This window comes from Ceratotherium simum, chromosome 4, assembly GCF_057802395.1.
Source record: "Ceratotherium simum simum isolate JZ-2026a chromosome 4, ASM5780239v1, whole genome shotgun sequence".
NCBI lineage: Eukaryota > Metazoa > Chordata > Mammalia > Perissodactyla > Rhinocerotidae > Ceratotherium > Ceratotherium simum.
In genome coordinates, this window is record NC_141903.1 from 73,143,884 (window position 1) to 73,170,265 (window position 26,382).

The 26,382-nt window shown below is 38.2% G+C and overlaps 1 protein-coding gene across 1 annotated transcript in view; it reads left to right on the forward strand.

Annotated features, from left to right (window-relative positions):
- ELL2 (elongation factor for RNA polymerase II 2) overlaps positions 1–26,382 on the forward strand; it is a 76,168-nt gene that overhangs the window by 19,107 nt on the left and 30,679 nt on the right. The window contains exon 3 of the mRNA XM_004420356.2: positions 25,554–25,675. Coding sequence (XP_004420413.1) covers positions 25,554–25,675 — 122 coding nt within the window. The remainder of the gene's footprint in view (positions 1–25,553; positions 25,676–26,382) is intronic.

Sequence of the window (26,382 nt, forward strand, 5' to 3'; positions counted from 1 at the left end):
CCTAGGAGCAGAGAGTAAGGTTGGAGCTGCTTTTCCCTCACTAGCAGCTGTCACCTTGTTTGGGATGTGCTTCTTCCCTTAATTCTCTCATTCTCCCAGTCGAGACACGGAGGCCAGGGAAATGCCTGTGAAGGACGTTTTTCTTAGGAAGCATCACCTTAGACTGAATAATGAGGAACCAACATGTGCAGGCTTTCAAAGTCTTGATTCAAACACATGCAGCTTTTGGCAGTCTTACAAGGAATATGGTTTTCTCTGGCATACCAGTTGCCCCCAGGCCCCAGGCACCATTGCAAAGCAGACAGTTTATAGTTGAGACCTTGGATCTCCTTTTCTGAATTCTCCTACCTACCTCCCCCAAAGCTTTCCTGTCCGTTGTGTCCAAGCATCCCCAGTTTATCTTGGCAAGCTCCACTCTCTCTTCCTACACCATTACTTGCCTGAATGTACAGTTCATTGATAAAAGTAACTTAGATGTAAATGACTGATAGGTTTAAATCTTAATGAGTATTTGAATTTTAACAGATAAGCGTTTTAACCCAAATGAATGGTTATTGGATGTGGTAGAGTAGAAGTGGGGGGTGGGGGGAGGAGGCCGCAGACGGATCTGTGGGATACTTGGCCCTACCTTGCTCATTCTGGGTTCTGTCTCCACGACCCCACCCCCACCCCCACCGCAATCCCTTTTTTATTATTCTAACTGGGAACAAAATATATGGACTCAGCATTGTTTCAGAGCCTGCAGCTGCATTCCATCCACCCCTCCCCCCCTTCTCTTTGCAGAGCTCTCACCAGCCCTTTGGGACTTAGTAAAAACAAAGAATCATTACAGGGGAGAGAGTGGGTTGGCACAGCCCACAGGGAATACGCAGAGCCACCAATGTGAGGGTCTTCTGTAGAGTGCTCCTCTGTTTTTCTCGAGAGCCATGATAAGTTAACATTGCCTGTGCTGATTGCTTTAAAAACTCTGAAGAAGTCAGCTTACAGCGTTTTCCTATGTGGAAAATGTTTAGAACTTTAAATTGGAAGGTTTCAATTTAGATTTCCCACAAAAGATACTTAATGAGAAATTCGTCTTTAATACACTGTTTCTGAAACTTGGAAAGTTTTTCTAGAAAGGATTTGGCAAATCTAACAAATTTACAGTCTTTTTACATCAAATGTGATTAAAAATATTCATTAACTATCATGATAGTGTCATATGTAGGCATATTTGAAGCATAACTGAAGTATTGTTAAAATATTTTAGAAGTGAACATTTAGTGTTAAGATTATATCTTGTTTCCCTGATGTGAAGCACTGCAGGGTTATGCTGTTTCTTGTTACTAATTACAGGATTTTTTTCAACTCAGTAATGTCTTTAGAAGGTCAGAATTTGGGTCTTGGCAGGTTAGCTTTTTTTGTTTGTGTGTGAGGAAGATCAACCCTGAGCTAACATCCATGCCACTCCTCCTCTTTTTGCTGAGAAGACCGGCCCTGAGTTAACATCTATTGCCAATCCTCCTCCTTTTTTTTTTTTCCCCCAAAGCCCCAGTAAATAGTTGTATGTCATAGCTGCACATCCTTCTAGTTGCTGTATGTGGGACGCGGCCTCAGCATGGCCGGAGAAGCGGTGCGTAGGTGCGCACCTGGGATCCGAACCCGGGCCGCCAGTAGCGGAGCGTATGCACTTAACCGCTAAGCCACGGGGCCGGCTCCAGGTTAGCTTTTAAACATATTTACTTTTGTGCCTGAGCATGTTCTCTTATGTTGAAGTTTTCTCTGAATAAATGCAAATTAGAACATTAAACAGAATATAGCAGTATGCTGTTAAAGAGTGAAATTTCAAATCCATTGGTTACCTGGATTTTTATCATCACAGTTGGGCAGCAGCTTTTATAGCATAAAAAATGTAAATTGTGTCTTTTTACTATTCGTCTCACCACTTTCCCTTAGTGGAAGAGGGTGCTCAGGAAACCGAATGGTCGTTGAAGGCATTTTCTGGTTTCAGAAAGGCAAGGAAATATCTATGGGAGCAGTTGACTGTGATTTCTAAACTCATGAATATCAGCAGCTGAATAAATCAGCCAAAAATGCCTTGTTGATTCTGAAGAGTACGGGTCAACCATTTATCCTCACAGTTCTAATCCATACCTAGGATACTCATAACTAAAGGTTTACTAGGATTATAAATTTCTATAGACCATTCTAATTGAAAGAAAAGGTAGCTGGCAAGATTCATATAGGCTACAGTATTGGGGTGTTCAAGTCACAACTGTCAAAGGGGTGCGTTGGTATACAATGCACCCAGTTTTCAAAATCTACATCTTTATTGTCAGGTAAGCTGTATACAAATCCGGACATTTCTGTCTCTTATGTTTTAACTGGGTACTGAAAATGTGGCAGGTGAAAAATTTCCAAAACTCTGTGTTCCAGTGAAGTTTTAAAAACTAAACTCTGTATTTTTATGTTTGTGGAAAGTTTCGTGTCTAAAGACACACAGCTGATGGAGGCAGAGCTATAACTACAGTCTTGGTCTTCACACCGCCAGGGGCAAGTTCTCCCCACTGGACTGTACAGCTTTAAAAGGAGAAGTGCTGGAAGCAAGTTAACTCAGTATTTTCAAGTAATGGCAGTTGTCACTGATGCAGTTATCTGCTAACATAATTGTTCTTCACAATAAACTATAAATAGGTGCCTAATCAATGGATGTACTAATAAGTTTATTGTTCTGTTTGTTTCTTATTTATTGCCCAAACATTCTTTCAGCCCTTACTGGTGCCAAATACTTTGCTAAGTGCTTAGTGTGCAAAGATACCAGAATGGGTAAGACATGGGCTCTGCCCTCAGGGAATGCAGAGTCTGACAAAGACATACAGACTAATACTCAGGAAAGAATTACTAATGTAGGACTTATCCAGAACCCTGTGCTCGGAACTTCTATAGAAATGGGACTGCCAGGAACAAGGCTTATGTGTGTATTTCTGATTGGTATGAATCAGCGTTTTAAACAAAGGTTTCAGTAGATGCAAAATGTTATATCCTGGAGATAGGTATGTAAAATTCCAGAAGTCCTATTAAAATCTGTGTATACACTCAAACACGAAAAGGTAGGTCTGTGGTATGTTTATAATTCAGATAAAATCTGAAATGGCAGGGTTTTTAACAGCAAATAATGGCCACATCTGCTGGCATGTGGTAGCCTTGCAGAGTGGACCTGCCTGCGGCCTGAAGGACTCATGTCCAGGGAACGATTGCCCCAGGGCAGTAAGAAATAATGTTCGCTTTGTCACAGTAAATAGGATTCCAGGCCCCAGTTTTAACTCCATATTTGTTATGAGAATGTTTTTCCAAAATTCTTTCTAGTTTAATTGCTTATTTCAGACTTAGCAGTCCCAGAAAATTTAGAAAATAGAAGTTAGTTTTGCATATATAGTTTAGAAATTATTTTTAAGAGGACTGAAAATAAAAATATTTTCTATAAGTACCATGCAATGTCTCCTGTCAAATACTGAGTCACACACAGTTTTCCAAGAATGAACAAGAAATAGCCAACCAAACAAGTTTTAAATGTATGCCTTCCAAAAAGGCATAGCGACCTTCTGAAGATTAAATCAGCATTTAACTGCAAACTTTAAAAGCTTGATTAGTGCTGTAAAACCCTTGCAGTAGTGTCATTAAAGAACAGAGACTTGGATTTTTCTTTTCTTTTTTTTTTTTGTAACTTCCAAACTTAGCAAAGCATTCAGAAATATTTTGTTAATTATTTATTTTCCTTTGAGGGGCTGGAGAGGAGATTGGGTTTGAAAAACTAAATTATACAATATTGAAATTAGTAGGCAGTTTCAACCCATCTGCAAATGCTTCCCAAAGACCACCCTTCTCTAACCTAGTTGATACCTGGGAAGCAAAGATAACTATCAGCTTGAAACAGCAGCAGAGATAAAAATAAATCCCCAACACTGCCATTCCTTCTTAGATGATATGCCTGCGCTCTGACTGCTTTCCCCTGCTGTTTTTAGTTTGGCTAGCCAACTGGTTTTGCCAACAGTTGTGTTTAGTCAGTCTGCTCAAAGGTTGCTGACTAACGGTTACCTCTATACTCTCAGCTCTGAACGTAATTAATACCAGAAGGATGTTAAAATTATATCCTTTTGTAATGGCAGTTCTGTTTTAATTTTTTTAATATTACAGTGATTGACATGTAGATAACATTTTAATATTCGTATTGAATTATAACTCTTTAACCACATGTTAATTTACTAAGGTACTAAAATAGTAAATTACCTGATTTGAAAGAAATATTTAACTTTGATATATATCAAAGATTATATTATATATAATTTTATGTACAATATATAATATATAACATATATAATTATGTATGAAAATCTTATATTTGGCCAGGGGTGTGGGCTGACATTCTAGAAACTCATATTATCTCAAACAATAACTGCATCATAGTTGGAAGCTATTGTAAATTGACCAACTTCTCTATTTTATGTTGCCACACACCTCTGCCCTCCTTTTCTTTCTGGATGAGAACTAGCTGTGGGGTTTCTTTTTTCTTTTTTTTTTTTTTTTTGGTGAGGAAGATCAGCCCTGAGCTAACATCTGTGCCAATCCTCTTTTTGCTGAGGAAGACTGGCTCTGAGCCAACATCTATTGCCAGTCCTCCTCCTTTTTTTCCCCAAAGCCCCAGTAGATAGTTGTATGTCATAATTGTACATTCTTCTAGTTGCTGTATGTGGGACACGGCCTCAGCATGGCTGGAGAAGCGGTGCGTCGGTGTGCACCCGGGATACGAACCAGGGCCACCAGTAGCAGAGTGCGCACATTTAACCGCCAAGCCACGGGGCCAGCCCTGTGGGGTTTCTAATTAAGGAGAGCGGTGAGTTAAATTCACCATCCATGTCTTTACACCACGGCCAGGTACCACTACAGGCACCAGTGACATAAAGGACCCAGCCCATCCCCTGCCCTGGAAGAATGCAGAATGGCGGAGGGAGGGAGGTTGACTTTGATTGTGTGTTTATGGTGTCTGTGGAAGCTATCTCAAAGTACTCGCTGACCACGGCCTCACACAGGCTCCAGTGTGGGCTACAGCAGGACGAGCCTCCCAAAACATGATCACGAGCAGGAGTTGAAGGCAAAACCATCCTGTTGTGTTCTTCACCAAACTGCAGTCACTTTGGAAAGCAGAGATTGGCACTATGATTGAAATCTGAAGCTGCCACAGATACCATAGTTGCATGCATTCTTAGCAGTGAGTTAAGCTTCCTGTCTTCATTCAACAAGCATTTATGACTACTCACTGTGTACCAGGCACCACGGTAGACACTGTGTAGACAGAGGTAAACAGGACCTTGAAATGCCAGCTCTTGTTCCTAACTGACATCATCTATTTGTCAATAGAATCTGCCACTGATGGCTTTGCCTTTTTGTTTCCCACCAAAAACTGAATCTTGTGAAATTGAGTCCTCTGTGTTACAGACGTTGTCACTTTAATAGCACTCACTTATTTAAGCTTGGGAAATAATAATCTTTTACCATTCTGCAACACCTTTTGGTTCTTATAGCTAAACTACCCCGAAACTTGAAACCATGAGTATTATTTAAATATATTTTTATCTCTTACTCTGTGCAAGGTCCTATCCTAGGCATATAAGATTAGCTTATAAGAGCTTTATTAAAAAGAAAAGTTAAAATTTAAAGCGGGAAAAACAACTTAGAATATGTCCAAGCCCTAGATCTTATTTCAAACAATATTTAACACAACAAAACAATACTATATGTCATTGATTTCAAGCTATATTTTCTTTTTAACATTCAACATCTTTGGAATGGGAATGCATCTCATTATTAATGGCATCTTAGTATTATGTCATAGTTTGTCAGCATTCTGTATTATGCAGTGGTGTATACAATCATGAATAGTCTTAAAATTGCTGGCATCTTAGATTCAGTGAACTACAGCAATGCAGTAAAAGTATTTAGAGAGTTCTGAGTTCTGCAATAAGATTTTATCTATATAGAATCTTTTCAAAAGTTTTCTTTCCTGACCCCACCCTTGACTATCTTGCTTGTTTACTTGATATGTTAGATAATGTGGAGAATTTACAGGATAGGTATGTTTTTATAACCATTCTTCAATTGTGATTTAAACTGGAAGGAACAAGAGTATGAAATAAAATTGTTCTCAAATTTGTTTTTATGTTAAAAATCTTTACTTATAAAAGTAAGTTGTTCTGAAAACAAATTTAGAAGAAAAGAGTTGTACTGACTTAAAGACTTAAAAAGGCCACAGACAGGCTTTGAGGCTAATGAATTTGCCCTTATCACACTAAGAATTTTCAAATCTCTCTAACTAGCCTTATAATTTTGTACTATATTTAGCATAATGTATAGTTATCTATTCTATTATTTTGTTTATAGATTCCAATTATTTTTCAATAATTCCAGCTAAAATTGATTGAATATTTATTACATGCTAAGAACCCTATGCTAAGCACTTTACATATATTATTCTCATTTAGTCTTTATGGTAATGCTATAAAGCAGATACTTCCATTTTGCTGATGTGTAAACTAGGGCTCTGAAGTTAAATTACTTGTTGAAGCTCACACAATTAGTGAGTAAAGGAGCCTACACTCAAATCTAGGCATCTGATTCACGAGCCTCTTCTCATCACTCCACTGATCAGCTGCCTAAGATAGACGTTCAATGAGCATTTACTCATTCTCACTCTCACATAAACATTTATTGAGCACCTCCCCAACTAGCAAGGGGAAGAGGGGCAGTCAGGAAGATCTGAGAGGAGAGGTCATATGTGAGCTGAGCTTTGAAGGATTACCAGGAGTTGGCTGGTCAGAAGAGGAAAATGCCTTTTAGGCCTGTAGTTCAGCATGAGCAAAGTGGTAAACAGGTGTGGCAAATGTTCCCACCTTCTTAAGGAGTTTGAATTTCACCTTGATTATCAGTGCTTCTTATCTATAAAATCTCCCTGGGGGGCTATGATGAGGGCTGGAAATCTGGCTTTAAAATTTTTTCCCCTAGATTTTCTTATGATTGCCAGGTTCACTGTGGTTAAGAATGTGATAAGGATATGCACATGTATGAATATGTACGCATTCTCACGAGAAGGTTCATGACTTTCATCATTTTCTGATGGGACCTCTGACCTCGCAACAGGAGAAAACTACTACAGTCGATGTTTCAAACACATTTAGAAACAATTCCTAGTAAGAAAAAACATTTTACCTTGTGATCCCTTATACCTATAGGTGTACACATTCACACAGCTAAAACAAGTTTCACAGCACAGTATTTATCCTTCACAGTGTACTTTGATATTTTCTATTCTATTTCATTTTAAAAGAATCCTGGTCACAATCCACTAAATTAATGTCATGACCATCTAGTGGGTCACAATCTATGGTTTATTTATTTTATTTTTTTTTTGTGAGGAAGATCAGCCCTGAGCTAACATCCATGCCAATCCTCCTCTTCTTGCTGAGGAAGACTGGCCCTGAGCTAACATCTATTGCCAATCCTCCTCCTTTTTTCCCCTTTTTCTCCCCAAAGCCCCAGTAGATAGTTGTATGTCATAGTTGCACATCCTTCTAGTTGCTGTATGTGGGACACTGCCTCAGCATGGCCAGACAAGCAGTGTGTCGGTGCGCGCCCGGGATCCAAACCCGGGCCCCCGGTAGCGGAGCTCACGCACTTAACCGCTAAGCCACTGGACCAGCCCACAATCTATGGTTTAAAAAACACCGCAGGAGGGCCCGGCCCCATGGCCGAGTGGTTTACGTTCTGCATACTTTGCTTCGGAGGCCCTGGTTTGGGGGTTCAGATTTTGGGTGCAGACCAGCCACGCTGTGGAGTTGTCCCACAGAGGAAAAAATAGAGGAATATTGGCACAGATGTTAGCTCAGGGCAGATCTTCCTCAGGGGAGGAAAAAAAAAAAAACACTGCAGGAGATTATCATCTATTTAAAAAATTTTAGCCAGGGAGTCACATGGTCAGATTTGCATTTTAACATGCTTATCCAGTAGTTACCTTGACTTGTTCCTTATGTATGGGAAGGAAGAAAAGGGAGGAGTCAAGGATGGCTCCCTATTTATGACAAGCATTTGGTTGGATGGTAAGGCCCTTACTCAAGATCTGAAACACGTGAAAGACCAGATTGAGGCAGGAGACATGGGCTGTGTTTGGTTTGGGACAAGCTGTACATGATGTGTTCAGGTAATACTCAGCACCTCATTCTATGAGGATGGAGCTGCCCAGGAGGCATTGGCATTTGGGGATTTGGAACAAAAGTATTTTAAAGAAGCAACTCCAAAGGATATTTTATAGGATTTAATTAAACATAAAAGTCCAGTAGTGAGAGGAAAAAAAGGTATATTTGCAGATGGAATTCTAGTATAAAGCTATATTTAAAGAGTTATTTTTTTCAACTGTTAAGAACACTGGTTTACTTATGAAAACTTATGAGTGTTATTACTTTTAATTACTAACATTTAAGGAATTTGAAGCTCCTTTTGCCAAATTTTGTTCACTCTAATAAAGAACAGTGGCAGGCTAATAGAGATAAACTATGGCATATTGATTCAGTGGAAGAGTACACAACAGTGGAAGGCAGTGACTTAGAGCTCTATACAACATCACAGTGAAAACTCTAAATGAGCAGAAGATTACATATGGTATGTCACCGATTTTATAAAGTTTAATTGCAGGCAAAATCAAACAGTATGTTGTGTAGGTATACATACATGATAAATTATTAAAAACAAACAAAGGAATGATAATCACAAAAGTTAGAATAGTTGTTACCTCTGGCAGCTGGTAGAGAAAGGCAGGCAGAAGGGATAGGAGAGGAGCAGATGGGTAGATATATTATTGCTAATGTTGTGTTTCTTAAATTGGGCAGTGAGTTCACAGGTGTTCGATATATCCTCAAGCTTCATAACTATCAAGCTGTATTTATTTTGTAGGAACAATTGTTACATAAATTAAAGTTTGTTCTCATTATCATTAACTTGAAATATAATCTGTCATTTTCATGGGTTCTTTGAGAAAAACCAGAACGTATTTCAGTAGATGTCAAAAAGACATTTGATCCTTAACATGATGAAAAATATCTTTGTCAAACTTATAGCCAGTTACCATACTTAGTGATAAGACAATAGAAATATCCTTATTAATGTTAGCAATAAAATACACATGCCTACTATCATCTCTATAGTTTAACATTGTTCTGAGAATGCTCGGTAATGTAATGGAAAAGAAGATGAAATAAAAACTATAGATAATAGATAAGTGGGGGCAAATTTGCCGATATCTGCAGTTAATCCAAGTACACCAAGTAAAAATCTGTGAACATGTATAGGATTCCCTTCACTAAGGGGGTCAGTTCAGAAATAACTGTTTAAAAATCACTGGCCTAATAGTGGGAGGGTGGAGTGAACAGAAGTTTCTTTTAAATTGGGAGAAATAGCAGAATGTTCATAAACTGATGGGAATGATCCAGTAGAAAGCAAACGTTGATGATGTAGGAGAGAGAGGAAGACTTGCTTGAGCAATGTCCTCTAATAGGTTAAAGAGATGGGGTCTGGTAGCTCAGAGGAGAGATTGGCTTTAGATAGGAGCAAAGAAAGTTCATGTGTGGTAGCTAGTGGGAAGGCATGTATATGGGTGCAGATTTTGAAATGCCTGTTGTTTGTTAGACCATTTCTTTAGCCATATCTCCAATCTAAAGTCAAAACACATAGGCCAAAGTCTTATAATATTAGAGCCTAGCAAAGTGTTTGGTGCATAGAAAGTATCCAATAAATGATAAATATAATTTTAAAAAATCACTGGCCTTCCTAAGCACTATCAATTAGAAATTTCAATGTAAAAATGATCTCATTTATGGTAGCAAGAAAAAATTATAAAGTACCAAAGATTAAGTCTAGTTCTGTTATTCTAGACCTATCTAAAAAACTATTATACTTTCCTGATGGGTATAAGAGAATACGTAAGTGGTAAATGGCAAGACACTCCATGTATTTAGGTTAGAAACTTTTGAAGTTGTCATTTCTTCTCCCTAATTAATAAATAATAAGACATCATACATACCATTATACCAATTTTTAAAAAAAATAAATACACAAACACAAATATAAACCTACTAAGAAAATATTAAATACCACACATCAAAATATCATTGCTGGTGATTTACTAATGAGATATATATATATTTATATATATAATATATATAAATATGTAGTTATATATGTATTTTATATATTTGTTTATATTTCCTAATTGTTCTATAAACATAAAAGAAATGTTTTGAGATGTCAAGTTTAAATATGTCAAGAATGTGGGAGAAAGGCTGAATATTCAAGGTTTAAAAAACAGGTTGACAAGGAACATAGAGAAGGCAGGTCTTGAGAAGTTATCTATAGCTAGGCACCAGCTAACTATCTTGCTAGTCAACTACTTAATAGAGTTGCTTTGTCATCTATCAGTGGAGAAAAAAAGTTTTCTCTCTGTCTGTGATCTTTCTCCCCAGTGGAAGGAAGGTATAGGCAGAGTTGCTGGTGTTATCAAGGGGTGGGAGGAGAAGCTACTTTCCTTTCTGAGTTAACAGTTGGCATTTTGGAGCAATGGTATTGTGAACTGTCCTAGGAATGGATCCAGTCTAGAAAGAACAGATTATGGGAATGAAAAGTAGTAGTCAGTCGAATTTAAAAAGAAAAGACTCTTAGGGAGTCAGGTCATAAAACTCAGAATGCAGTAGAGAACTGATGAAGGATAACTAAGTTGGGCCCACAGTAGTAGAGGGTTGTACTTAAGCAGCCATAGGAAAAGTGCAGTCTTTTATAACATTTGAAAAGCTTAGAGTGTTTAATAACTACTCAATAAGTTATGTTGAGGATATCTTATTTTAGAGTGAGAATATAAGGCATAGCCATATATCTGAATGTAGTAATTACTAATCAATACTAAGAAATTCATTCTTATGGCTAATCTGAATGCTTTTTAGTGTTCTCTTAATCTAGTGTTTGTAGTTCATTAAAATCGGTCTTCACAGACTAGGAAGGAAGGATGATTCCGTTTCCACTGAACAGTAAGATGCTGACTTATATTTCCAAAGCTGTTTAAAAGTTGTTTTATTCGGCTATAAACAAAAACTTTGTCCTGTGGATTCTTGGTGTTGTGTTTTGTTTTTAAAGGAAGATAGCATTCTGTTCCTTCCTTAGAAAACTTGAAGAATAAGGTAATTTTGAATCCAGGATTAATTTTGAATAAAGTCTTACATTTCACAATTTCTGGTTCTGCAAAAAAAATCTCTAATTTTTTTGAAAACTATTTTAGGTGATTGAGTCATGAAGGGCAAATGTCATAGTGATAACTTAAAATCTAATTATTATTTTTTAAAGCAGCCTTTATTTTCTAACTGAAAAACAGATGAATACACACTTTATAATTTTATTTTATTTATTTATTTATTTTTGGTGAGGAAGATCAGCCCTGAGCTAACATCCATGCCAATCCTCCTCTTTTTGCTGAGGAAGACTGGCCCTGGGCTAACATCTGTGCCCATCTTCCTCTACTTTATATGGGATGCCACCACAGAATGGCTTGATAAGCGGTGCATAGGTCCGCGCCCTAGATCCGAACCTGTGAACCCCTGGCCACTGAAGCGGAGCACGTGAACTTAACCACTACATATATAGTTTCTATATAACAGTAATGGTATAATGAACATCCCTTTGTGTAAATCTTTATTCCCATTTCTAACGGTTTCCTCAGGCTAGATTCCTAGGTGTGGAATTACTAGGTCAGAAGGTATGAATGCTTTTAAAGTTTTTGATAACCGTCACCAAATTACCCCGCCACCCCCACCCCAACTAGCACCCCTAGAAAGCTGCTGCTTATTTTTCCACAGCTGTTTGAAAGTGCCTGTCACAAGGTGTTTCCCCTGGCCAATATATTTTTTTTCCCCCCAAAGCCCCAGTAGATAGTTGTATATCATAGCTGCACATCCTTCTAGTTGCTGTATGTGGGATGCGGCCTCAGCATGGCTGGACAAGCGATGTGTCGGTGCGCGCCCGGGATCCGAACCCGGGCCGCCAGCAGCAGAGTGCGCGCACTTAACTGCTAAGCCACGGGGCTGGCCCTCCCCTGGCCAATATTGAAGACATGTTTTTTAAATTTCAAAGTTAATCATTTGATAAAGTTTAAAAACTGTTTGACAGTGTGATTTGCTTGATAATATCTGGCACAGGTAAAATATTACAATATTTTAAGACATCATGAAGTATCAACAAATATTTTACTGTCTCCATCTGATATCGCTAGGAGTGGTTTTGAGTTTCCATTCCTTTATATTATTTGTTTCTCTCAATATAGTGCGGAGAAGTTTTTATTTTAGTAATTAATGGACTTTCTTTGAAATAATTATGTCTCTAACTTTATAAAATAATTACTCTAGTTCTCTACCTTTTTATGTATTTTGCTGTGTTGCCATTTCTCTTTACCGTTGTTTATGGTCCTAATAATTTAGTGCTTTTGAGTTGTACCCTCATCCTTAGATGCCTGTCTTCTTTAAAAGAACATTACAAACTTCTCATGAAGCCTAGTGATCTGGATATCATTTTTATGGGGCAATGCAGTGAATTATTGGCAAGGGGATAAAATGTTTTGCTACCTCATATAGTTTCATTGTTCTAGAGGGACCTGTGGTCTGTGGTTCTGCCTCCTAGCAGAATCAAATAACCACCTAGAAGATAAGCAACAGTTTTGTGATATGAATTATCCAAATACATTAATTACCTTAGTTGTTCATATGTAAATCTTTGCCTTTTCTTTGCCAACATATCTCTTTCTCTATTTGAAGGCAAAAGTTTGATGGTTTTGCCAACAGCCCAAGCATACCATCTTTAAAAATGAATCTTTTTAGATGATTGTGATTTCTTACCATCATAAATTAGTTGATCTAAAAGACGACAGGCCCTCCTATTTACATCCAAGTTACCAAGTCTCTTAGAAATCAGAACTGCAGTTTCTTGTTTAGCTCTTCATGCACTAGGCATATCAACAGCTTTATACATGTAAAATCGGAAATAGTTTTAGTACTTGCTTTACAGGCTTGAAGGAAATGAGCAAGTGAATTTGACTTATGAAAACTGATTAGAAATAAATTTTATGAAATGGACCCTACCTCAGGAATGTATTTTCAGGGTAGATGTTTGGAAAAAGATCTATAAAATTTAAAATAGTAGAGACTTTATTTATTTTTAGGGCTACCTATAGCTTTGACACAAAAACACCACAAACTCTAAAATATTGTGCGCATTTATGAAGATTGAATACTTTAAAGTCACAAAGTGTGGTTCCCATGAGAACCCTTAATTCTATTTTCTTTGTTTCTTTGTTGTGCTGTAGCTAGTATCTGGGGCTCTCTGGGGCTCTGAAGGCGGCGTATTTTTTTTATGGATAAGGCACTTGGGAAGCAGTGTTTGCTCCCCTTCTACAGCAAGAGCAGGCATCTGTAATTTTTCAGCTTTCCATGTACACCTGTTGTGGCTGATTCGTTCTTGTACCTTATCTCTCTGTCCTTTGAGTTTGGAACAGTTAGAAATAGTGCTAGTCTTTTTGGTTGTTTGTTTTCCCAGATAGCTTCTATTTAAGCTAACACTTAAGTTTTGACCTTGAAGGTTTCTAGCCCCTTACTTTTGTAAATACTGAGGATTCAGAATAAGTATTGTCAATTTCTGATTATCCACAAGACGCCTATTACCAGTCCATTACCATTTGAAAATTACATTAAAAATCAAGCACATCATTATGCTAAGGAATGCATGGGTTCTTTTGAATCAAACAGGTGAAATCAGAGTAGGAGTTCCCCAGTATTGTCTTTACATCATCAGAGCAAACGTTTTTGGTCCCATATGAACATTGTGTCAAGCACCTTAGATGGGTTATCTCTTTAAACTTCACAAGAATCATATGAGGTGAATAATATCATTATCCACATTTTACTGATGCAGAAACTGAGGATTAATGAAATTAAGTTACTTGCCCAAGGTAACACAGATGGTAGATTCTGGAGCTGGAGTTGGAAACTGGGCAGTTTGCTCCAGGGTCCGTAATCCAGCACACTAGATATGGTCTGTTTGCTCTGCTCCCTTTTCATCTGTGTGTAAACGAGAAGTTCTCACTTTTTTCTTCTCAAACCATTGAGGGAGACCCAACTTAGAACTGGAAATACAAAGGGATCCAGTGGTAAAGAAAGCATTTTAAAAAGGAAAGAAAACAAGGCAGCAGGACACCATTTCCTATCATCGGTATCCTTCAAATATTTGGCACTAATCCCCATGCAAAAATGGCACATAAGAGTTCATATTCTGTACACATTCTTTTGTAATTGTCATTTAAGATGTGACTAAAATCTAATTAATGTAATTATATCTCCCAACTATTGTATGTGGTGTTGCTGTTTCTCTTTCCTTAGTGTAGAGCCATGGCTTTGTGTCTTTGGTCCCTAGAGCCTGAGGATTCTGTGACGTTACCACAGTGGCTGCCTCAGCAATCCCAGTCCCTCATCATCCCTTTCCTCAACCAGAGCAGCTTTAACTCTGTTTGTAATACATGGTGGGTTTCCCATAAGATTTATTTTGAAAAAGGCATTCTATAGCTTTAAAAAAAAAAAGAAAAGAAAGTTTGAATATTGTTGATATTGAAGAACAGAGAATTGAGTTGAATATACTTCCTAATCTATATGAAAATTTTTTTTCTTTTTTTTTTTTTGTGAGGAAGATCGGCCCTGAGCGAACATCTGCCAATCCTCCTCTTTTTGCTGAGGAAGACCGGCTGTGGGCTAACATCCGTGCCTATCTTCCTCCACTTTATATGGGACGCCTCCACAGCATGGCTTGCCAAGCAGTGCGTCGGTGCGCGCCCAGGATCCAAACTGGCGAACCCCGGGCCGCAGCCAAGCACACGCACTTAACTCCTTGCGCCACCGGGCCGGCCCCTGAGAATATTTTTAAGACTTAAATATTGTTTATGTTATTGGACTTACAAGTTTTCATGGTAACATTGATTAGGTTGGGGTGAAACCATGTATTTTGCAAAATCTAGGGCCCCTAGACCACTTTTAACAACTTTTGTTAATCTTGAGGATTCACATCTGTTAAGTACCAGTCTCTCTCCTAGGTTAACACAACTGTTGCTGACTGCCATGCATGAATTCTCTTCCCACCCATGTTTCGCCAGCAGTTCCTCCTGGTATAACACAAAAAGAGCTTTCCTCAAGACTCCAGGAGAGAAGATTGGCAAGGAATTTGGAAATTGACATTCATATTTAAGATTTTTTTTTTCTTGTAGAATTCTGCTTTGGGCTTTGTTTCTGAGAAACAAATCATTTTTTTTTTTAAACAAAATTCTGCTTCCTATTCAACCAGGAGAATTACTAAATTTAGAATTACTTAGTGTGGTCTCCCTAAGTCCTTTAAAATGCAAAGTGGTTTTAAAGATACTAGATCATATTTTCAAATGGAATTTTGTGAGGCCAGAGTATTCTGTGAGTATTTTAATAAAGATGAAGATACTTTTAAAAAAGAAAAATGTGTAATATAAATTTAAGTTCCACAAACCCAGGCAGCTAGGTTTGGGGACCAAACATAGCACAGGAGAGGTCAGAAACTCTCATCATGACGTTGTACCACACAGCTGGCAGCTGTGTGGGATTTTTTTTTTCTTCCTTTCATTTTGATATTTATTTTTGCCTGCTCTGGGGAGCCTTCATTTTCCACAGACTCTTAAGTGATCTAATTCAGATAGATCTCTAATTTTTTAGTATCCCTGGCATAAAGCTTCTCCTGAGTAAATTTAATCTAGTCCCAAGTTTCTTTAGATGAATCCAACAAACATGTATTTGGTATCTACTGTGTTCCAGATAAATGAAGACCATTGTCCTTGCCCCCAGAGAACTCACAGTCTAGTGGGGGAGGAAGACATATAAACAAGTACTTAGTGTGCAGTACAGTGAAGATAGCAGTAGAGTTGAGCCCAAGGGTCTGTGGGGACCCAGAAAAGTGGCTTCTAAACCCACCTCGCTGGGGAAGGAAATGATCCCTGAGGGAAGGGCTCCTGAGCTGTGAGTCTTACATAAAGGATGAGTTATCACAAACCAAGACAAGAAGTGGGGACAGTAAATTCAAGGTGGAGAGTTGAAGCCCAGGTCTCTTGGGAAGGAACCTCATATGTCCTATTAAGGAGCTTAGACTCTACTGTAGATAAGTAGTAGGCAAACATGAAGAAAGAAATGACACTTGGGACTGATGTAGTCAGATTGGCATTTTATGAAACTAGTTTTGGTGACTGAATGGTTTAAAGGATGGGATCGAGAACAGACAAAAGTGGAGGCGGAAAGACAAGTTGTCCAAGCAAAAGGTGATACTGAGCCAAAACAGAGGAGGGAGATGAGATATATTTGAGAGAGAATTTAGGAAATAAGAACAGTAGGACTTGTGATTGTCTGGATGTTGAGAGGTGTAGGGTGCTGTGAGAGAGAGAAGAGTCAAAGTTAACTCCCCAGGATGCCAATAACCTCAGTAACTAGATGGATGGTGGTTTACCATAGACAATGTGGGAGGGTGGGCAGATTTAGGGATATGATGAGAATTCTTTTCATATAAGCGTGGATTCTATGGAATATATTTAAATTTTGGAAAGGACTGGTTAACAAAATGAAAATGAAAAGCAGTTTTATGATAAGAGTTATGGAATTCAATGGGAGGTTTTAGCTTTTGCCAACAAAGAAAGACTGTGGATTTTTCCAGCTATGAAGTTGAATAAGCTTTTCAGATTCTCTCGGTGGCTCTTGCACTTTTTTTCTAAAAGCCTGTTTGACATTTAGCTCAATTTTGCAGTCATTTTTAAATACACATTTTTCTATTCTGTCATGCTCCATAATCTGTATACGTTTTCCCTGATACAGTGTCTCTAGTATCTGCTATTTGCATCTTTCCCCTGCCAATAACTGTCATCCCCCCTGTTTTCCTGGAAATACCCAGCTACCAACCAGCTACACCCAGCCACCTGGTCTCTTCTAAATAATTTTTAGCCATGAAGCTACAAAATGAGTCATAACAAAACTTACTTTGAAGCTCCTTTTTAGCTGGTGAAACCAGCATTGGTCAGTTGTATTTTAGTGCACTTAGTATGGATTCAGTTACATTAAGGTACTCATCATCATATCCAAGATAGTATATGTATGTATTTGTACATGTATATATGTATATGTGTGCACACACATATATGTGTCTGTATATGTAAATGTGTATATACATGTATATATGTATATGTGTACACACACACTCAACTCCGTTCTTCCAGGGGAAGACAGCTGGTATCATTCTTGATTTCTCTCTTTCATTCCTCACATTCAATTTGTCTAGGAATCTTGCTGCCCCTACCTGCAAAAATATATCGCAAATCCTCCACTTGTCCCCATCTCCTGGTCCAAGCCACCATCATCTCACTCTTAGATTTCCATATATATATGCCACAATGGCAGAAATCTTTCTCGGTTTTATTCATTAATGTGTCACAGAAACCTAGAACAGTTCTTGACACAGTAGGTAGTCAGTTAATATTTGTAGAATAAATGAATTAAATGAATAAAGCTATCACTGTCATCTTACTGGACACGCCAACATTTAGAAGGCTGGTTTCATATTAAGAGAAACCATATTAAGAGAGCCAAAAATTACTCAAGGCAGTTTTTTTCAGTTTCAGTTATATAGCAACTTGGCTTTACTTGACTTTCAAAAATCAGCACTTTACTTCCATAGATGTTATTGCTTACTTGTAACCAATTAAAATTCGTTTTGAAATGTTACCATCAATGATGTTTTCCCCAAAATGGCCATAAACTTAAAAGACTACATTAGGGATGAAAATGCAATTCTCAAGAATGATTTTTCTAATAAGACTATATCCCATGGAAGTAACAGAACCAGGAAGTTCAGTATTGGCCTACTCTTCCCTTTCATCGAGACCTTTTTAAGAAATTCTAATACTGGATCTAAAGGAGCTATATGAAGAATAATAGGGAAAGCTATTCTACTTTACTTTTTTTCTTAATATACATCTTGCTAAAGAAGAAGAATGCAAGGAAATAAGTTGACTTATTTTGTCCTGAATTATTCATATTAATTGCTACATGGCCTGAATTTTTTGGGTAACTGCCAATATTTCTCTTCCTGCTAGATAAATTTAGCATTTTGCACTACTCTCCTCAGTAAAGTATCTATTGTGTGGAAATTTCAGATGTTTCTACTATGTGTGGGATCCTCTCCACCTCCTGCCATTCTTTGGGAGTAGGAATATTTAGCTCTTACTGGTTTCTCTAATACTTAACTTTTTCTGTTGTCGGTAAAAGATAGTCTCCCCTCCCTACTCACCCACACCCACCCAGCATTGGTTTCCACATCTGGGCTGATCTGAGAAGCTTTTTTTTCTTCCCTAAGCCCATAATGTTAGGCCTAAAATCATAACTGCAGCTCTAGTTTGAAAAATAGGACTTGTGGCTTTCAGGTTGAGGTTTCTATTTTCTGTTCTGATTCTACATTATTTATTCTGCCCCTAAATTCTGGAACCTGAACAGTACATGCAAATACATTTCTTTAACTAAACTGAGTTTTCTAGATTATTAGGAAATCACAGAATTCTTAAGAATCTGGAAAGGATTTGAGAAAAACAGAGAATGCTAATGTTTAAATATTTGTAGCAATTTTTATATCCAAGCTAAGATATATAGTTTGTATATAGCAAAATAATATTTTAGTCAAATAATATTAAGAGACAGGCTGGCCTCCCTGAGACATTGGTGGAATAGAGGAGGTGGGTTCTGAGGTCTTACAAACTGGGAAACTACTATTCCGTATGAAAGGACCTACAGCAAAGAAGTCCATTTTGTTTCACCTGGCATTTCCCAAATATATTTGAGGGTAGAACCCCTTTTTCCTATATGGAAACTTTTCGACATGCTTTGGAAATATTGGTGGAAAAAAGCAGACACTTCAGTTCTAGAGCTGGCTAAAGCAGTAATCAACATTTTCATTCATTCAACAAACGTCTTTGGAGTGACTGCTTTGTGCCACACGCTATTTGAGATGCTGGTGATATATTCAGGGAACAAACCAGACAAAAGCCTGTGTCCTTCCAAGGGTTATATTCTAGTCAGCGGAGAAAGAAGATGAACATAATCTGTAAGTAGTACAGGTACTAAGTGTTTTCGACAAATGTGGAGCAGGGTCGGGGGTCGGGAGTAAAGGGGTTGCAATTTTAAATGGAGTTGTAACCTTGAGCAAGTCACTTAGCCTCTCTCTGTTCCTAATCTGTAAAATGAAGACATTCAACTAGGTGATCTCAAAGGCCCTGCCAACACTAGGGGTCTGCTTTAAGGACCAAGAGTTGTCATATCCACCTGTAGTACTACTGAGTCATGAGCATCTCATTGAGTGTTTACAATCAGCTTAGCAGAAAAGGTTGGATAACTCATAGAATTACTGTCAAAGAAAAGCTTATGTAAGTTTAAATAATTTGTAATACCCACAAAAGAACAAAGCATTTATTTTAAATAAATGAAGAAAAGAAACCTTGGATGGTCCTGTTTTTAATCTAGCATGTACCTCAATCCAATATCGAGTAGAAAGTATTTGATTTAAGGGTAGGAAACCTCTGCAGTAAAGGTACCAGTGACTTTGTTAGCATGCCCATATGAGAAATTTTCAGCAGTGTGCATATTGTGCTGCTGCCCCACATCCTTATGTAAATAGGAGGTCCATGACTTGATGTTGAAATGACCTTGCAGACAGTATTCCATTGCCACATGCCTGAGCTTGTATCTTAGAATAATTAGAATCTTTGACTTACACATCTTGGTATACAGTGTTTACGTTAATTATAAATGTCTGAAAGTTTCCTGAAACTTTTTCTTCATAGGTTTTTATCAAAGACAGTCTAGAGTTTGGGGGGAGGGTTGTGGACTGCGGTCCTAAGCCTTTGATTTTCAGTCTCTCATTTTTGGAATGAAAATTAAAATCTACTTTTCCAGTTGCCCAAAACATGGTAGTGTATTTTTATATTCTTCATCTTGAATAAGAAACTTTTTGGAATCATAGTCTTTCATACTTTTTAAATAATATCTCATTCTTAAGGCATTTAGCTAAAAATTTCAAGTAGACCATGAGTCCCTAAATATAAAGGTATTTCCACTGACCTATAGGAAGAGCTTAAAATGCTATAACTAAAATTGAGAAGTTCCTATTACACAAGGGGAAGCTCTTCCAAGATTGTTTCTAAATCAGACCTCAGAATTTCTTCTCCCATGGTAGTTAGCCCAGTCCCCAAAAGCTGACCCTATGCCTGCAAATAACACTCAATTCATTTTCATCTCCTCTCTTCATATTCCATAAATTCAAAAGCCAGTTTATAAGAAAATGCTTAATAACCATTTGAAAGAAAGGACTCCTATTTCACTATCTAGACAAGCTGTGGTATAGGCTCTTATATATCAGAGAGAGGAGTGATGAGAATCTGCAAGTTCCTCTGAAAGTCTAATCTCTGAAATGGTTCCAGATTAGACAAGGTCTCAAATCCCACCTTAGCTGTGGCCTTCAGCAGTCCCCACAGGCTCTGGTCCACTCTGAGGTCACCATAGTTTAGTTCTGAAGCCTCCACTCCCCTGCCCCTTTGCCTGCCCTAATTGTCACAGGCAACCTGCTCTTTCCATTAAGTCTCCTGCTCTGCTGCCTATGGGGCCAAACTGTTATGCAGACTTACCAGCTATAAATATAAGTGATCCTTTATACATCCATTTCATTCTTAAGAGTATATTTAGATATTGATACAAATAAACTCTGTATCCAATTTGTATCATCTTCTTCAGGAAATTAGATATACTAAATCTATAGACAATGTAATTTAAGCTTTTGAAATTTTAAAGATATAAAGATTGCTTGGCAATATCTTGCTCTTAGATCTTTTACAGGAAAAGCCTGAAATTAGGTCAGGCGGTACCATCTGCATTGCTGCTGCTCTGAAAACCACTGAGGAAAAGTGATATAGAAACTCAGAACTTCATGTTCCCTCATCATTCCTTAACCTCCAACCCCCAGCCCAGCTCCACAGCTGGAAGAAATACCATGATATGCATCAAGATTCACTCTTGGGTCTCAAAATGAATGTGCTTTGCCCTGATGCCTGCCCCCTGACCCCATCTGCACACTTCTCCCAGAGTGGGACAGTGGGAGGAGAGGTTGTAGAGAAGCCCTGCTGTCATTCTCCATCACACTACCTTTCTTCCAAAGAACTGAGGACAAAGCTTGCTTGTCACTGATGGTTAGCAGCCTGAGCACCTTAATCAACACATGTGGTATGTGTGAGAATAAGGAGGAACGGTAGGGATTACAAGCACTCTCCAGATGTTACTCTGTTTTTGTTTGTTTTTTTTTTTAGTTGAAAACTATACTGGTCTTTTCTAGTTGTTATTGCCAATGAGGTTTTTGGAACTTACTAAGAGAACAGATTCTCAGAGACTGTCCCTACAAAGATTCACTTTCTTTATCCTGAAATGATTCTTTCTCATTTCGAGAGTTTGTTCTTAGTAAATTAGTATCTCTTCAAGACCTCCTTTTTTTTAATGATATCTAGAGAAGGCATTCCAAAAGAATACTTTTTTATAACTCCTATTAAGCCATTTGTTTATTTGCTGGCTTTGTGATGTTTAGGAGAAGGTGCAGAAGTTAATTTGCATTAAGTACTTAATCTTCACATTCTCTCTGTGGCTAAATACACTTTAAATATACATTTGGCTCGGGTGCATTTATTTACCTTTCAATAGGAAATTATAAAACTGGAATAAGTGCTTCAAAGAAGTTAAAATGGCTTCTTTTATTTGATATAAAATGGGTACTTTTGGGCCAGCTCTGGTGGCCTAGTGGCTAAATTTGGCACACTCCACTTTGGCGGCCCAGGTTCCGTTCCCAGGTGCAGACTTACACCACTTGGCCATGCTGTGGCAGAGGCTCACGTACAAAAAGAGGAAGATTGGCAACAGATGTTAGCTCAGGGCGAATCTTGATCAGCAAAAAAAAAAAAAAAAAGAAGGGGTACTTTTATTTCTTTAAAGATACCGTTTTTCCCTCCACTTCTTCATTAATTTTCAGGAGTCAGTGAAGTTGGAATTCTCTGACTTCTTTTCTAAGGGACTGACCTACCTCTATTTCTAATCCATAGTTTCTTAACCTCAGCCCTCCTGACATTTTAGACTGGGTAATCCTTTGTTGTGGGGGCTGTGCTGTGCTCTATAGGGTGTTGGGCACTATCTCTAGTCTCCAGTAGATGTCAATGGCACTCTGCCAGACCAATTGTCCCCTGGGGGTCAAAATTGCCCCTTGTTGAGAACAGCTGTTTTAATCTGTGGGGAACACATGCTTCCAAACACTTCAGTGAGTACATAGCATGGGTCCTGTATGCTTTTTCTTTTCTTAACTTTGTTTCTTTTTAGTCTGATTTTTTCCTTTTCTGTTCATGATCATATGTTTCAAATGACTATAGATTTTTTCCTATTCAAGAGACTTTTAAAGTACAAGGATATGAAAGCCTTCTGTGCCCACCATCAGGCCAGAAGACCCTAATACTTTGAGGGGTGTGCACAGCAATTAATTCATACAGGAAATTTTTGTTATTGAACCCTCCAGATTTACACAAGACCCTGTGTGTGTCTGTGTGTGTTTTAAAAAATGAAAAAATGTATAGGAAGATATTTTTCACCTTAAAAAGTGTAAATGTTAGTTAAGAATCACAGTTTAGAGGATGCAAAAGGAGAAATCTACATTTAAGTTCTATAAAGGTTTGTTAAGAGCTTTCCTGAAATGCTGTTTAGTAGATGTCTGAGCTTAAAGATTCCAGTAATTAGGTTAAAAGTTTCCAGTGAAAGAATACTGAACATTTGTAGAATTTGAGTACAAACTCTAGTCACTCTTGAAAAATAGAAAACCTATATGATTCTACTTTTTAAAAATGCAATTTAGAATCTCCCAAAAGGGACAGTCTTCCATACTCTGATGGGTAAAGTGTTTCTGCGTTCCCAGACCTGAGCTGCACAGGAAGGAAGACCTTAGGCTTAAACTGAAACCAGAGCCTGGCCTGGAGATGAGTGCACAGCCACTAGGAAAATCTCCCCAACCAGGTTGTGCAGATCTGCAAGGGGGGTTGAGGGGGAGGTGAATGGAAGTTAAGTGAGTCATGGCTGGGGAAGGGATTTCATTCGAATGTTCACACCTTCCTCACCTGCACCTTCTCTCCTAGGCCTTAAGGAGACTTTAGGCTACAATATACATCCCTTCTCTGCAGCAGAGCCCTGCTGTTCTCAGAAGAACATTGAGTGCTGTTAGACCAGCCTGCGGATGGACTTTGTGTCTCACACAAGCACTCCTTTGGCTCCTGCTCTCCTCCACCTCTGTAGGATTAAGAAGTAAAATGTTCCATTTTATTTCACCCATGTATGTGGACCGACTAGGTGTTCAGTTTGCACACCCAGTAAGACAGCCTGATGAGTACTTATAGACAGAGTAAATTAAGACTTGTTCACAAAGTTCCAACGTTGTAGAACTAGGGGAAATAAAAGAGTATAACTTCAGGGCCCAAAAAAGATATAATTTATAAAGTAGGTGATAAATATAGAAGCTTGTTACTCTAGCAATTGGAACTAATTTAAAATAGGGAGTTAAAGGTAGTTTAAATTCATGGATGGTGGAGGCACTGTGGAGTTATCTAATACTTAAAATCTTTGGTGAAATTTGGCCTTTCAAGCTGTACACGTCTTCTGAATCTCCTTTGAAAAGATGTTTTTCTTTGACTTATTATTTCTTCTCCTTGTTCATTCATTCCTTCAACAGACATTTATTGCATGTCTACTATGCGCCAGACACTGCAGATTGTCTCTCTTCTTAACTTTCTTTACTTTTTTAGGGGGAGGGGTGTGGGTTGGAATTGGTGACTCCAAATTCTTTTCTGTAGGTCAAAGGTTAGGAGTCTTATAGAGTGAGCAAGTCAGAGTTGCAGGTTGTCCTGCAGGGCCAAGCAGAAGGTCATACATGCTTATGCTTACTAGCACATTCATGAAAAAAAAAAAATATATATATATGGCAGCCAGTTAGCTCTGAGTCTTACTCTTCTAATAATGGAAAGAGCAGATTTAGGGGAGAAGAATGAGAATTAGAAAACACTTTCTCCCTCCCTACTTGTCTACTAAATTGCTAAGACTCTGTGTGTTTGGGGGCTGGAGAGCCAGAAGTCATATTTTACATTCTTGCCAATGAATCGTTTTCTTTTTTCTTTTTTCTTTTTTTTTTGAGGAAGATTGGCCCTGCGCTAACATCTGTTGCCAATCTTCCTCTTTTTCTTTTTTCTCCCCAAAGCCTCAGTACATAGTTGTGTATCATAATTGTAGAGTTGTAGCTCTTCTGTGTGGGACGCTGCCTCAGCAGGGCTTGACGATCGATGAGTGGGTCCACGCCCAGGATCTGAACCAGCGAACCCCAGGCTGCTGAAGCGGAATGTGTGAACTTAACCACCATGCCACCGGGCTGGCATTATCACCTAATACTATAGTGGCCTCTGCAGACCCAAGGGAAGAAAGGTCTTGGGAGCTGGGAAGGGTGGAGCAGTTGAAAGACAGTGAGAAGTTTCCAGTTCATTTGTTCACACACATTTATTGAGCTTCTACCATGTACCAGGAAAATGTAACCGGTATAGGGGCTCAGTCATCTAGAGTGACCCTGTCCCTTCGCTTCTGGGGCTTCCCATCTAGTAGAGAAACCAGACCTTGATCGAGAAGAGCATAGAAAACATCTGTGTGTTCCACAGTGTTACCTGGGGCTCAGCCTTGGAGTGCCCTGCAGAATCCTTTCTGTAGGCGCTGACTCTGTTCTGTACACAGGAGGATGAGGAAGAGATTCATAGGGCAGGGAGAAACACCCAGCTGCGTTCCGGTGTGAATGTATTTATGACATTCACCTTATGCTGCTAGTTATTCTTCAAAATTTTACACAAAGAAGCAAGAATTAAAATGAAATGTATATAATAAGAGAACAAAAGATTGGGATATGGGCTCTATCTCAGAGACCATTGAAATATCTGGAAGCTATTCAGCAAAGGGTCATGTCAGCCAAAGACAGAGCCTGTACAGCTCAAAAGAGGAACAGCTTAAATTCACTAGTAACTCTTCCACATGAACTGTAATCATGTACTAGATGGCATGAAGAGGGTTCCTCCTGTAAAGTAATTACTGATTACTGACACTTAAGGGTAGAAAATGGAAATAAGAATGTGGTGAGTTATAGGCATGCTTGCCAGATTCCTTGAATGACTTGGTAATTTAAATGCTGAAGAGAGCTTGGGTATAAAAGGAATGTCACTTGAAAAACAGAAAGTGAGTCATAAGATAATTCTATGGCAAATTTATAATTTGAGGTGTTTCTCTCTTTTTCCCTCCTTTTAGCTTGTCAAAATTCCCAAAAATGATCCCCCCAATGAAGTGCATACCTTTAACTTCTATTTGTCAAATGTGGGTAAAGACAACCCTCAGGGCAGCTTTGACTGTGTCCAGCAAACGTTCTCTAGGTAAGTACATTTCAAGGTATACTGAAGGGAAAATAATTTTTCTTTGAGGGTTTTTAAAAAATTAAGCAAAAAAATACATAGTAGTCATTCCATAAATATTGATTGCATTGAATTGCAGAGCTCATTTATTTGAGAAATATCGAGCAACTACTATGTGCTAGAAATTATATTTGTCACTGTGGGATACAATCACAAAAATTTTAAGATTCTTGCCCTCGAGGGATTTTTAAGGTACACTTTTTACCTATAAAACATGGTTTGTGTGTTTTAATTAAAGACAAGTTTGAGGGTTCTTTTAAAAGTTTTTATTCACTGTATTCAAATAAGAGTACCTTATAGTATACTCAAGGCTCACACTTAAGGGCAAAGGAGGAAAAATATATATATCTTGTATATCCACTTCCTTCTTCCCTGTGCAAGCCTTGTTTTAAGATAGATTTTTAAAAATCTTTATTCTGCAGCAGAATGGAAACTAGAAATTAACCCTAATATAGCAGTCACTTCTGATTTTAAAACAAAAAAAGGAGGGAGGAAGACAAGAATACACACCCACATCCCAGGGTACCATGGAACCCTTATCTACTTAGGTCCTCTGCAAACAATAAGCTACTTGTTTCACTCTTCTTTGCTGTGGTTGTTTCTGATTAAAGAATGGGCCCCTTGAGTAGGGGGAGTTTGTTCTGTTTGTTCTGCCTGTGGATAAAAGA